This window comes from Nannospalax galili, unplaced genomic scaffold (assembly GCF_000622305.1).
Source record: "Nannospalax galili isolate Female #2095 unplaced genomic scaffold, S.galili_v1.0 scaffold1028, whole genome shotgun sequence".
Classification (NCBI taxonomy): Eukaryota; Metazoa; Chordata; class Mammalia; order Rodentia; family Spalacidae; genus Nannospalax; species Nannospalax galili.
In genome coordinates, this window is record NW_008357999.1 from 672,065 (window position 1) to 686,875 (window position 14,811).

General features: G+C 46.6%; 1 protein-coding gene across 8 annotated transcripts in view; it reads right to left on the bottom strand.

The window, feature by feature from the left end:
- Prdm2 (PR/SET domain 2) overlaps window positions 1-14,811 on the bottom strand; it is a 117,955-nt gene that overhangs the window by 26,990 nt on the left and 76,154 nt on the right. For 7 of the 8 annotated variants that reach the window (XM_008856052.3, XM_008856051.3, XM_008856048.3 and 4 more), the window contains 2 exons: window positions 14,631-14,741; window positions 6,460-10,903 (listed from right to left, as the gene is read on the bottom strand). In XM_008856052.3, the coding sequence (XP_008854274.1) occupies window positions 6,460-10,903; window positions 14,631-14,649 (4,463 nt within the window). In that variant the 5' untranslated portion in view covers window positions 14,650-14,741. Of the gene's footprint in view, window positions 1-1,930; window positions 3,463-6,459; window positions 10,904-14,630; window positions 14,742-14,811 lie in introns of those variants that run through there. The other variant, XM_029557666.1, reaches the window with a different exon arrangement.

The window sequence follows — 14,811 nt, forward strand, 5'->3', positions numbered from 1 at the left end:
TCCTCGCTGGCAATTAGGACTCGTTACACACTCCTCTGTGTGCACTGAAACTAGCCAGCCTTTAAAGCACAGACTTCCCAGCAGGTCTTAGGCTAAGTTAAGAGGCTAGCTACGGGGCTCTCTAAGTCAATCTCGGAAGTTGGGGCTCTGGCTCTCTCATAATGGCCCGTCCACACTTCCAGAACATTCACTAAGATCAGATCCTCAAGCGGCAGCCTTAGGTTGGCGCTGTCAGGGAGGAAAGGCCAAGGGGCTGCGAGGCCTGGAATGCTAACAGACAGAATTTTCCTTAACCATCAGCCTGGTTGCTGGGGCACTTGCAACGTGACCTGTTTGTTCATACAGTCTTCTCTAACCTGCACTCTAAACCCATTTTTAAAATAAGCTGCCCTTTAAAAAAAAAAAAAAAAAAAAAGTATGCTTATCTAGTCGAAGTGAACTTCAATATCCAACCAAACTCCACTCGAACATCAAATACACTCAATGAGCTCTAATGTTAGCAAACACTTGGATCTGAGTATGATTCACCTCCAATGCCCAAGATGTCAGCACTCCAACCTGAGGTTGATTGAATTTTTTTGACCACCCACTCTGGGGACTGTGACAATGAGGCAGCTTCAATTATCAAGAACACCAGAGAAAAGGCTGCCAGGAAAATGAAGGCTCATGAGGGGAGATGACCCTTTTTTGGGGGGTGTGGGGGTGGGCACAGGGTTTTACTCTACAGCCCTGGCTGGCCTAAACTTGCTGCATAGACCAGGACTCAGAACTGATCACTTGTGCATCTCTTTGGAATACTAGGGTTGGGGTCCACTGACATACACTAACAGCTCCTAGAACACAGCCTGGCATGCATTAAATACTCAACAAAATTAAGTGGAGTCTAGAAATTATTCTTGCTAGAAGCACTTGTTGCAACTGGGCCACGAGTGACAGCTGGCCTGGAAATGGCACTACATGCTCTCAAACAGGCAAGTCAAAAGGCTCTACTAGCTTTTAACTTTTTAACAAATATTTCACTCTCTATAAAGGGCAAAAGCAACCTGAGCCCAACAGCTCCTTCTTCACCAGATGGACAGGACATGGCTTCTTGGGAACGCCTCCATTCAGCCAATGTGAGAACCTAAGCTTCAAGCCACAGTCAGAGCTGCGGGACCATGTAGAATGAGGCACACCCCAGAGATTCAGCAACGCGCACCCCCTGGGCCACTCCCTGCTTTCTGTATTTGGAAACAGAGATGCAGAAAACAGACTCGCCCAAGGCTAACTCACCAAACGGGGGGGGGGGGGGCACGGAGGGCATTTAGGAGAGCACAGGGGTCCAATGACCGGCAAGGAGAGTAGGAGGGAGGGTTTCCTCGGACCGGGGTAGGGTTTCTCCACAGAGCACTGCTGAGGGTCAAGCACCCTCTCCCCGTCCTCAGCAGGGTTCCTAAGCGAGTGTGAACATGCAGTCCAGGGAAGCTGTCAAGTCTGCAGGCCCCTCCCTGAAGAAGCAAGGGCAGACAAGTTGCTAGACTACAGGAAGGCCCTTATCAAAACATGACAACACACACAAGCCAGCCCTTGGAAGGACCTTGCACAAATGTCAGCATTTGATTCATGCTTGGAAGAACTATAAAAGCCAATCCACAAACTGCCAACAGGCCAGAGCCAGCTGAAATACCAGATTTAAAAAAAAAAAATTCCTTTATTTCCCTCTTACCACAGTCCATAAGGCACTTCTTGGCACTGCTGTCCAACTAAGTGTCTACCTCTTGACAGGATACAGCAACTGGAATTAGCAGACGCTTGGTCAATGCCAGACACAAACAGGTGGAGAGCGGCCCCGAGGCCCTGTGGGCTCACTACCCACGGCTACACAGGGAAGTCCTCCAGCACCTCAGCACCCATCCCTTAGCTGCTCCCCATTATGGACAAAACACAGTCCTTTCACAAGTGTTTACAACGTTTTTATTGGTTACAATGGTATAAAACGTATCATCCAACGTATCTTCCCTAGTTAATCAGGTGTTTGCAATAACAACATAAAAGTACTTTTAGACAGCTGAGAAGCAAAGGGTGCATCCGTGCTAACGGGAAAAGCACAGCCATCACTCTGGGGTCTGTAGTAAACTCTGTCATGTGCTCATTCTCTCCCAAGGCTACATGGGTTAAAATCAATGAACAACCCCTTTTGTATGTCACATTGTAAATTTTAATGGTTTCATTAAATGTCTGTATAGCACTCTCCAACAAGAGGCAATAAAATAACTGACAGCAAACTTCAATACAGCAATGCTCTCCCGATTAACAATGCAAACAAAAATGTAAAACGTAAATCACATAATACAGTTGAAGCATTCAAAACAATTTAAATAATTTAAAATATTTTATTTTTAAACCGCTACAAATGCTTTACACAGTATTTCAACATAAAGTCCCCATAACAGAAACGTAACAAAATGGGAATGACAGTGAAAGGTTAAAGTGGCACAAATCCACCGAACAAGTATTAAGCTACAAATTTCAAGAGGTAGATTACTTTTAAGGTTGAGAACAAAAAAACAGCATGAATAAAATGCAGCCATTACCACCAACTCAGTCATTACTTGGGGGGGGCATAAAAATTCACAGAAAAGTGATGCTGGCACTTGGGCAGAGGCCAGCATGCTATTCTGTCTACTAGACTGAAGTGTAACACCTGGGGTATGGATTCACTCATAGTTACATGTAATTCTACAGCTATACAGGCCTGGGATGCATTCTGTGCATTGATACATTGCTACATAGTATCTCATAATATAATAACTATAGATTAGTGCCAGATAATGAGAGGATATTGTCCATTTGGATATATAAACATGACACTGAACAAGGGATAAAAAGAGTCCATATCCAATCTGGCTTCCTCTACATTATGCTGGCAGTCTGCTTGTGATTTTTTAAGGGGGGAGGGGCAGAGATGAGTTAAATGTCTCTGTGTATACTTCATGTACAAGAAAGGCTCAAGAGCTGGCGTGTGAGCAAACGTTTTGAAATGAGTGCATCTGATCAGTCATCCCTGAAATCTACAGTGAACTATGGATCAAGCAGAGCACTTGCTTTGCAAGGTTAAGTTCAATCATTCCCTTAACTGCTACGTGCTGAACACAAGGGGCCACACTCAGATCTGAGCTGCCAGTCCGGTGATGAGGAGCCAGTTCTGGCTCGTCTTTAGTGCCCTTCTCTTTGGATCTCAATCCCCCAGGAACCCAGCACGCATGTAAGGCACCACCGAAGATGCCAACGCCTGACTCTAAACAGGGCAAGAAGCCTGCGGGAAGTAGCTGTGTGTTACGACCTTTGAGTCAGCTTCAACTGGTCTTGCAAGCTTGGTAGATTTCACATCCTTTGCCGTGGTGCTTATTCTAAGTTGAGCATGCATTATCTTTTAGTCAATTAAGGTTTGTTTTGTTTGGGGGGCTTTTCTACAGGAAGTTCCTAGAAAATAAGAAAACTGAAGATAAATGACAACATAACACAACTTGTATGAACTGACCATGTTAAAAAAAACAATGAATGAAGACGACTCTAAGACAAATGGTATCAAGACACACAGACAACTCTGACAGACTCTGACCGTATTTAGGATTTGGCATCCCACTCCAGAGCACAGGCTGCTTCACAGGGGGTGGGGCGAGGCACCAGGGCCGAGGAGCTAGATCCTCTGACTCAGCACAGGGCGAGCAGTGAGCAGCTGGGAAAACCTGTTCTGGGTTTCATCTTGCTCCCTTCAGATTTCTAGACTAGGAGTTCCACAGAAAAAGGACAACATGGCTCAGATGGACGGAGCATAAAGAATGCAGAGCCTCCTTTGGATGACAGGGAAGAGCATGTAAGAGGCAAATGTCCTCTTTGTGTCACACTGGAGCCCTGGAAAGGAACCGTCAGCACCAGATCCAACCACAGGGGCAGGAAGCCCCCGTCTGTTTTCCACTGCAGCTTTGCTGAGAAAGGGATTCAGAGGACATGGTTGCTTATACCCTGAATGGTATAAAGGCTGGTGCCCCAGGAAGTGGCCAACTGACAGTCTGTGGAGTCTTGTGTTAAGATGGAAAACTGGCTACATTCTATGTGGCTGGTAGCAGAAACATATCTGCAAAGCTGTAGGAAGTGACCCTGACTTTCAAGTGTACAGATGAGAGCTGGAGACGATCCCAGTTAGTGAGAAAGAAAAAGCAGGGAAGGAAGGACCATGCTGCAGGTTCCGCACCAAGGCCCCAGGGCGGCACAGGTCAAAGCAAGCAAGCCAGTGGACACCGGGCTGAGGCCCATAGTTCTGCTGGGGTGGCCTCCAGAACAGGCAGCCCCCCCGCATACAACAGATGCCTCCATCACAGCACTTGCCCCAGACAAACTCAGTTGAGACAGTAAAGAACAGGACTGTTCAGCAAAACAATCCCTCATCATACACCACACACACCACACGCGTGCCCCGAGGCCAGGAATCCTGGTTGTGTACTCAGTCTGCTACAGAGTACTAAGATGACCAAGAGACACTCAAGAGGAACGGCCAAGCTTGTACCTCGACAGTAAAAATATTACCGTCTGCTTTTAATTGCCTCAAGCACCGCACGAGCTTATGGTCCTTGGTACTGCCTGGATAACGCCCCTAAGTCCTGGGGACGTGTCTACAGCACAGCTGCAGTGACTCCCAGAGGAAAAGGAACAGCCACCAGGGATGAACACTGCACCATCCACCACCTACAAAACTACCAGTGTTTTCTTATCTGTTTCTTTAGGTCAAGTTTCACTCCAGCAACATACCCCTCTGTTAACTATCAAACGAAAGCAAAATAGTTTAAAGTCTACTGGAACAAAGAGACTTTTTTTTGGCACTTTAGCCTTAAGGATTCTTTCAAAACACTGGATAACAGTGACGTGAACGGACTTCATAAACACATGCTCTGCTTTTCATTACAATACTTAATTTTTTCATGTATTTACCCTTGAACTGTCTAAACAGGATCTAGTACAAAACAGACAATCTTTCTAGGTAACACTGGACAAACAGCACACATTAAAGCAGCAAGCACCCTCAGGTGCTCTGGCTAGGACACAATTCAAAGGACTTAGAACAATAATGTTCTGTTGATGGTGTAATCTCCAGAACAGAGGCTGAACCCAACTCTGGTGCACAGTAACAAGCAGGCACCTGACGGCTAAAAAACCGGCACCTAACCATGGCCAACCCCACTATGCACCTGCCACGGCCAAAGATGACCAAGGCTATAGCAACTAGCACTGAACAGGGTATAAAGTACTTTTAAAAATGCCAATCCTTCAACCCTACAGTAAATCGTTCAAATCAGCCTTAGCTAGTGACTGTTTTCTACATCTTTTGCTATGCTTCAAGGTACACCGGCACCACGAATTCTACAGGGACAAGGGCACCTCTGTATCCTCACGACCTCTCCACAGGCGGCACTAATGCTGCTTAACCACCTCAAACTACAGCTATAAAAGTCCAGAGTCAAGGCAGCTGCGTTCAAGGCTTCAAAGCATGCGCAGAGTGGCCATGTGATGGCAAAGGATCTCAGCAGCAGCTGACCTGTGGACATCCTCTGGGAATCAGCAGGAATCCCAAGAGTGCATTATCAACTCAAGTAACTTGAGAAGCAACAGATATAACTTGGGCTACATCTTTTCATCTGTCCCTGAGAACAGTTCTTAACTTGAGGAAAACATGAAGTAAGGCAAAAACATCAGCTCAAATCTAAAATGAAACTTTACATCAATATCGGGGGGGAAAGGCACCGACAAAGAACACTGACCTCCCTGGGTACCACCTGAGCCTCACAGCCACCCGGCCCCGCCTCCCTGGGCTCTGAGTACCCTGTCTGGCTCCTCTTCCCCTTTAGAACCTTGCTTATTGATTACACTATGGCTGGAGGCAGAGGACTGGAGGGGGAATATAAGGCATTTTTAAGATACATGGTGCTTTGTTTTAAGCAATTGTGGCAAGTTTTTAGAATTCACACACAAGCAAATAGAAGCATTAACAATAAAAGAAGTCTATTAATAAGTATGTTTAAGTCACAAACTATTAAGAGTGCAATGCAATTTGCTAATGAACTCATGATCCACTTCAACCTATGATCAGGAAGCAATACAAGTGACCCTAAAACATCACCCAAGACGTGAAAGAAGAGAACTTCATCTTTTCCTATAAGGTACTTGAGAGCTTTTCGACGGTTCAAGTTCGATTCAGAAATTAAAGAAATGGTACGACTCTGTGAGTCCTAAGTCTGAAACAAAAAGTATTTATTGTCTGTCTGGCAGCCAAAGCCGTGAGCTTGCATGCCACGAATTACGCAACAGCTATGTCATTAAAAATGCTTATGTCAAAATTTTACAGGAAGCGAAAACAAGAACACCCTCCAGGCAAGCCTGCTCCCGTTTCCTGGCAGTCCTGGCCTCCCCGAGCTCTGGGCTTACCTGAAGTCCTTCAGCTCAAGTCTGGCACTGCTGTCCTCTCTCCTGTTCTCACTCGGGTCTGCAGCAGCTGCCAGCTGAAGGCTTCGGGTGACTGGGCCCCCACACCGCTCTCTAGACTTTACAATGAACCGGTCTGTTCTTTTCTTACTGGCCAGAGCACTCTTGCTCTGTAAAACAGCTTTGCTCTTCTGTGCCCTCATATGCAGGCTTCGGGATGGCTTGCCTGAGAGCTGAGCAGAGTGATTCTTGGCAACAGCTTTGGGTCTCTTGCTGTCGATGTGAGTGATTTTGGCTATTCTTATAGGACTGGAGTTCCTCAAGGAGGAGGAGCTTGATTTTTTGGACTTGACGGAAGCTGCAAATTTGACATTCTGCCTGGATCTGAAGGATGCGGAGGGCAGTGGAGCTTGGGTGGGGCCCGAGCTGCGAGCTCTGGTCTTGCCCAAAGGTGCCTGAGTGCTCTGCATCTTAATCTCCGCGTCGGCGGTCCGTCTTCGAGGGTTGCTGCTGCTGTTCCTGTCGCTGCTCACGGACGACGGGTGCCCACCCTTCTTGGATGAATGAGAACCTTTTCTTTTGGAAGGAGAAAGCGGTTTTTTAGGACAGCTGAAAGCGGCGTGTTTATTCAGGCTGCCGATGTACGTGAACTCCCTGTTACAGTACGGGCAGATGTGCGATGACGCCTCAGAAGCAGTCTTCAGGTCAGCCTTCTGCTTTGCAGATTTGTTTTTTTGAAGGATTGCTCTCTGTACAAGCTGGTTTTTTTTCTTCAATGCATTTAATTTGAGCTTATTCGGAGACATTTTGCTGAGCTCAACACCAAAGTTCAGTCTCTTGGGCTGCCCCATCCGTCTGAAGGCATTTTTCCCGGCGCTGTCTAAAACCACCACTCCATTTTTGGGCTGCACCGTCTGTTTCAAGGGCACCGGGTTCTTCTTAGGCGTGTACCTCTTCTTGTCACTCGCAGACGCACATGCCAAGATATGCTTGTGCAACTCGGGCATGTTGTCAACGCCTTTCCCACACTTTGTGCAGCGAATGGCAGTAGTAAAAGTCTGTGGAATATTGTGGGTCGTGAAGTTTGTAGCGGTCACACCAATTCCCATGGGGTTTCGGTGATGGTACTGAAACGGAGGTGGTTTAAAGCTCGGGTAATGCTGATTGAGACCCAGTCGAACATCTGGGTCTTTCGTCTTTATTCCAGAGGCCATTATTTTTATGGTCGTGTATAGCTCTTCAGAGGAATCATTTAACTCCTCTTCCTCTTTGGAGGTTTCCAAAGGCTCTTCTGGCAAGCCCTGTATGTGCTCCATGTGGGCCTTGCTGGGGTCTGTGAAGTTCTGGGGCCTCAGGGTCCCACTTTCAAACTCATGGTGTGTGCACACCTCATCCGGGTGGAGATCTCGCTGGTGTTGCTGTAAATTGCACAAGAAGGCAAATTCTTTCTTACATACAGAACACACAAAGATATTCCCAACTCCGTGAAGCAGAAAGCGATGCTCCGACAAACCAGTTTTATCCTTAAAAAGCTGCACACAAAATTCACATTTGAAGGGCCAGTCTTCAGCATGAACAGATAAATGTTTGGTCAGGTCTTTAATGGAGAGAAAAGGTGATTCACAGACATTGCAGACGAAGCTTTTGCTAAACGTTTCTTGGACAACGCTCTGTCCAACTGAAGCTGGGGCCTCTTCCCTGGGTTTCAGACCTTCACTCTCTGACTCCTCCTGTTTGAAAGTTATTGCAGGGAGAGAAGCTTCCAGGTTATCCCCAGAGGAAATCACGGATGACACTGCTGAGAGAGGGGGTGGGGAAGGGGATGTGGAGGAACACGAAGAGGAAGAGAACGAAGAGGAAGAGGAGGAGGAGGAAGAGGAGGAAGAGGAGGAGGAAAGTGTTGGTGGACCAGGAGAAGTAGCGGACATGAGTGGCTCCACAGGAGGAATGGGAGAGGGGGAAGGGGACACTGTTGGGGAAAGAACTGGAAGTGGAGACTGGGCAGTGGCATTGGAGAGCGGAGAGGGGCACTGGTGAGGAGAGGTACCTGAAGAGGGGGCAGGGAGAGGAACAGTTGGAAGGAGGGGAGGCGGTGGAGTGGCAACAGTTAACACGGGAGGGCAGGGCGAAGGGGAAGAAGGCTCTGTGGGGATCAAGAGAGGAGGCAGCTGGCCTGAGGACAGGGAAGCCGTCTGTAGGGCAGGAGATGATGGGCCAACTTCAGGTGGGGACTCAACAGCAGGGGCAGAGCAACTTGAGTCAGGACCAAGGTCAGAATCTGGCTGTGCACCTAGGGATTTACAGGGACTTGGGCTCCTGGTCACCTCTGGTGTGGTTTCTGTAGGTAAACTGATGCCATTGTACTCATTGAGAAGAACCTTCTGTAGCATGCAGGTGGTGGGTTTCTTCTTCTTTGCGGCAGTACAGGCTGGCTGCACCGAATGATTCTCTCTGAACTCCTTGCTTTCGGAATCACAAGGCTTTTTATGCACACTGAGATCTAACACAGATTCCCACTGGACTGGAGTCTTGCCTGTGCCTTCAGCTTTCTGTTTGACACTGCTGGATAAGTCCAGCGGCTGCTGGTTGCACACGCTGCTGAAAGTGGAACTCGCTGCCCATTCTTTTGTTAGTTTGTATTCGTCAAAGGAAGGAGGGCTTCCGGTTTCTCTCTCATCTCTCCCAGACAAACTCCATGCTGGCGAATCACTACGACTTTCTAATTTGGGTTTCTTGGACGTCAGAACCGTGTCTGTCCATGCTGCTTTTCCATCACTAGGTTTCCCAAAGTCTCGAAGGGCAGGGCTGTGCTGTGGAGAACTGGGCGGAGAGCTGGTCCGCCTCTTAAATCTACTAGAGGTCACAGGTAGCATGGATGCAGGAGCAGACACACACACAGGCCCTAACTTAGGAATCTCCGCTGCTGTGATCCCCGTAGGAGTCGGCTTGTCCTGGGTCTGAAGCAGCTGCTTGAGCTTTGACGACAAATAGACACTTTTCTCTTTATGGAAAGAAGTTGCCTCTGCGGTTGACATGCCAAGAGGCAGACTTAAGGAACAGGAGGGTGCGGAGGACTCCGAATCTGCTTCAGCTTTAATTTGGGGGAGCACAGGTGGACTCGCAGTCCTCCGTTTCTTGGACTCGCCATTTGCACCACTGGGAGATTCTTTAGGGTGATCATCTGTGATGGGGACCTGGGTGGTCTTTATATTTTGTGTAATCTCCACAGTTACTGGAGCGAGCAGACAATTGATGCCGTACAAGTCTGCTGAATTGGACTCCATCTCAATCACATCACAATTACTAGTGCTACTGTTGGTCTGAATCTTACCATCAATGTAGTAATTTAAGTTCTCAGAGATATTGCTAGAAATGTCCATGATGTACACGTCATCTGCTTCCCCTTCCTCCTCTGGCTCTGTGCTTGGTACATAGACATTCTGGGTGGGTTGAGCCTGCTCTGCTGGTGGCTGCGGCTCTTCCAGAAGCCCTCCTTTCCGCCGGACACCTTTGGGAATCAGGTGGCGTTCATGAACTCTGCGCTGATGCCGTCTCATATTAGTATGAGTTCCAAAAACCTTTTTACAATATTTACATGGGTGAAGTTCTTTAATTTCCCCATTCTCTTCCATAGCAGAAGAACTTAATGCTTCCTGGGAGGTTTTCTCTGAATTCAAAATCAGACAGTCTTGCCCCAGCTGGGGAGGATTTGATTCCTCTTTAGACGCCATGTTTTCTCCAGAAACTCTGCCTTCGGCTGGGTCCTCTGAGGGCTGTAGCGTCATGCTGGGCTTCCTCTTTAAGCCTGCTTCATGGCGACGCTCATGCCGCCTCCTGTTAATCTGTGTGCCAAACGCCTTCCCACAGTACTTGCACTTGAAAGCATGATTGATGGTAGACATGTGGATATGCATGTGACGTTCAAGGCCCTGCTTAGTAGCAAATTTCCTTTCACAATGCTGACATGGAAACATAAACGTTTCAAACATGTCACCATTGGCCTCCTCTTTAGTTCTGGGGATGTGGAGAAGAGGTGTCACATCTGGAGAGTCTTCAGAAGTTTCATTTGAAGTGATTTTTGGTTCTTCTAATAAATCCTCTGGCTTTTCTTCACATCGAATCTCTAGTTCTTTCACAGAACTTTCACCGGGCATGTCGGCTTCTTCCTCCCCCTCTTCTTCCAGCTCCAACTCCTCCTCCTCGTCCTCCTCCTCCTCGTCCTCGTCCTCCTCCTCCTCCTCCTCATCTTCCTCCTCTTCTTCCTCCACATCATTGACCTCACAATCTGTGACTTCTTGCTTCCTGTCTGGCTCTGGCCCTGGCCGTGGCTCCCAGGCAGGGAGAGGGATGGCCACTTGTGGAACTGCATCCTGGCTCACTACCTCCACGAGAAGGAGTGGCTGCTCAGGTGCTAAAGGCAAACGCCTCTCTTCCTCTTCTTTCGGACCTAGAGAGCACAGAAAGGCAGAAACACAGAGGTGAGGACATGCCAGTAGCTCTGTGAGCAATCCCTAAGACTGTTCCTCTTAGACTATAAGATGCATAAGCATGAACATAGTAACTTCCATTGTATCTTCTTCATTTATAAGGTGATCTCGGAGCTAAAGAGATGGCTCAGAAGTCAGTACCTTTTTAAAACTGTAACGAGACTAGTTGTAAATAGATTTTTTTTTTTTTTTGAAAAGAGGGTCAAAAGTTAGTTCCTTTTTAAAGCGTTAGCGAGGCAAGTTGTAAATAGATTTTTTTTTTTTTTTTGAGACAGGGTCTCCCTGTAGCCCCAGCTGACCTTCATTAGAGATCCACCTGCCTCTGCCTCTGCTTAGGCCTCCAAGTGCTGAGATTAAAGGTGTGCATTACCACACCTAACCATTAGGTTAGATAGACAATGTGTCTGTCAGATGATCCTCTCTCTCCTTCTTGATCAAAGCTATGCAGTTAGAAGCTAGGAGGCTTTCCAGAATGACATAATCAGAAGTTCAAGTCAAAGAAAATTTGCATCATCTCTTCTAAGCCTAATCCAATTATTAAGAACTAAAGAATACTTCACCAAAGACAAGAGAGATCTCACATCACTTGAACTGATACTCCTATTCCCACCTGATGTAGACAGGACGCAAACTACCAGGGAAGGACTCACTAACAGTCATTGAGCAGAGACAAAAAGATATGCCATGCAATAAATAACCTGGGGGAGAAAGAAGCCCTTGGACAGAGGGAGAAGCAAATAATGTAAGCTCTGAGTCAAGGTGGTGTCAGGCAGGTTCAAGGTCTGTAGGTCAGTAGGGAGGGCTGGGAAAGGGAAGGAGGTAAGATCAGAAGTAACCAAGGACCTAGGATAAGACATCATGGGATGCTGGTCGTTACCCAGCAGAGAGCTCCTAGAAGGTTCTAACAGAAGTGATAGAATTTAACTTCCATTCAAGAGAATCACATTGGTTGCTATGAAGAAAATGGACAAACGTAGATGGATAAGGGAGGCAGATAAACAGAAAGAGCTTCAGGACGGTGACAAGCAAATGGTGGGAAGTAATCAGACCCCAAGTATGTCTGTCCTGGAAATGAAGCTGACAAAGTGTTTGTTGACTGACTGTGGTGAAAGGAACCAAAGAGATTCCAAGAAACTCCAAGAATCCCATTTACAAAACTAGAGAGGTCATAGGAGAAGCAGGCATGCTCTACGTGCATGTGTGTGGCAGGGAGGAGTCCTAAGTTTGCTTCAGATGTGCTGAAGCTGAGAGCAGGTAACTTAAGTGTCCGAGTGAAGGTGCTAGGCAGCACTTCATGTGAATCTTAAGGTCAACAGAGGCTGAAGCCTGCACATGTCCAAGTCCTCAGGGTAGAAAGTAAGTAATGAACTGAAAGGTCACCTGGAAAGTGGATTCAGACAGTAGAGGGAGGACTGTGTCCCAGATACCCCAGCACTGAGAGGGTGAGGAATAGCCAGGGAGGCATCTGGAAAATCAAGACAATGACCCTTAGGCTAAGTAACTAGTCACTAGGAAGGATAATGAGCTGAGTCCAGAACTGCAGGTGGATTGAGTAAAACGAGGGACGTTCTGTTTGCCAAAGTGGAGGTCCGATGACAAGAAACAACTATAGCACAACAGAGAGGACAAATTCTTACAAGACAGAGAGACTATAAGCAACACTTTCAAGGTTCTCTGAAAAGAGAAATAGGCTTGCTGGTAGAAGGAAACAACAGGGACTCTCCTAGACAGGAGCTGTAAGAGCCGGATGGATGCTGATGGGGATGGCTCACAATGCTACCTGTCCTGTTGGAAGGACCACCTGTTATGTTACTGAATTCAGTCCCTTTTCCTGTGGTCACCACCCTAGGAGTTCAGAAAGCCCTGCTAAGGAGACAGAGCAACTTCTCCAGGCCTGCAAGTGAACTGGCCAACTCCCAGAATCTCCTAACAGACACATACTAAAAACACTTGGTCTACAGCACTAGTTAAGCACACCAAGAAGGGCTTAAGAAATAAGGATGGAGAGAGAAAGATAGTAGGGTGGCATCAAAATGTGGGGTGATAAGCATCCACTACAATATCTGAAAGCAGGCATACGCCATTTGGGAAATTCGATTGTGGGGTGAATTAAGAGATTTTGAGAAAGGTATTCCTGAACATGGTGACCAAAACAGGTACAGTGCTATGAGCTGGAACTGGAAACAGGCAGGAAAGGCAGAGGAGAGTACTCCAACTGTCAAAATACACAAAGCTACTGACAGACATGGGGAACCACCTGGAGAGAAAAGTCAAAGTCCAAATGCTGCAAGGTCTCCAAATGCAAGGTGAGAACACAAGCTCACTTAACCCCTCTGAGCCTCTCTGTGTTTCCTACAAGAGACCCATCTACCTTTTCCCTCTCCCACTGTATTTACTAGCAAAAGGCTTCTGTTCTAAATAGAAACCAGCCTTCTCTCTCCAGGCACATTTCATAAACTCCCATCAGCTTTCAACAATTGAGAAAATTTTAAGTCAATGGTGGTAATGCATTTCAAATTAGCTCTCTTCTCAAACAGTTTCAATAAAGACTGAGAATGCTGAGCAAGAAAGGTCAAAATACGACAACAGGAAATCTATTTCTAAGGTTCAGAAATTTCTTTCCAGAATTCATTTTCTGTGATTTTCTTTTACATTAAAAAAAAAAAAAAAAAAACCTTCCCAACAATGGGCAAACAGTTGATTTACTACCATCAGAACAGGGAGCTAAACATGCACATCCTCAATTAAGATGTAAGGCCTGCAACATGGGGTGTGGCCGGCTGAGCTCTGTTACCCAGAAAGGATAGGGGAACCTAAGAAGAGTCTGCATGGCTTGCTCACTGCATAGACCATTTGCTGAGGACAATGTCCAAGTTCAGGGAGGATGACAATTACACTGGGCAGGATAACCCTCACTCTGAGCAGCAAGCAGCACCGACATCTGGGAATTTCAGTATCAAGTGTCTTGTTTCACAATTTTATGATGCATCAGTTTAAAAAACAACAAAAACTCCCAAAGCTATTAAAGAAGTGGAGAAAGGAAACTTTTAAGAATTTAAAATTAAATTTTAAAACATTTTAAATTTAAAACAATACTTTTAAATAAAACGAGAGGCAGAAGTTAGATCTATAAGGCTCTGGGAAATGAAGAGCCTATCTCATTTTCTCCCCTTCCTTCCTTTTAAGTAGACTATTGTACACCACAAAGGAAGGTCTGGGGTAGAGGGAGCAAGCCTCCCTCCTCCCAATCAATTCCTTCGGTCTAAAATCACACTTTTTCCCGTCCAACTCCCAAGCCACCCTGGGGATCAATGTGTACTGCATTCCCAATGAGCTCACCGAGTCCAAGATAGCAATGCTTTTCATGTCATCATCACAGAAAGGGCCAATTAAGTGGCCATAAGAGGCATTCAAAATATCTCCCCCTACAAACATTTCTGAATGTCACAAGCCTGTACTCTGCAATCTGCCTGTTGTGCCACCATGAGGAACTCAGCAGAACACACCTCCTTCATCTGTCCAGCAACAGAACTGTCCCAAACACGGAGGCACAACTGCAGCGAGCACAAAGCCAGCTGCCTTTCTGATTCACTTTCGGTTCCCTGCCTCTCCGTAAATTTGAAGGCACAACATTAAACTAACTGGTAAGACATGGCCAGGTCAGACAAGCCTGGGGTCAGAGCTCACCTTCCGCAGAGTCTCTCATACTTGCAGAGGGAGGGTCCGGCTCTCTACTCTCCTGCTGTCTGTCTTGAGTCCTGCTGCCCTTGTTTTTATTTTCTTGAGATTTCTTCTTCCCTGCAACACAGTATTTATTTATTTACTCATTCATTATCACTCTGAATTCTTGAAGAAGACAATTATTAAC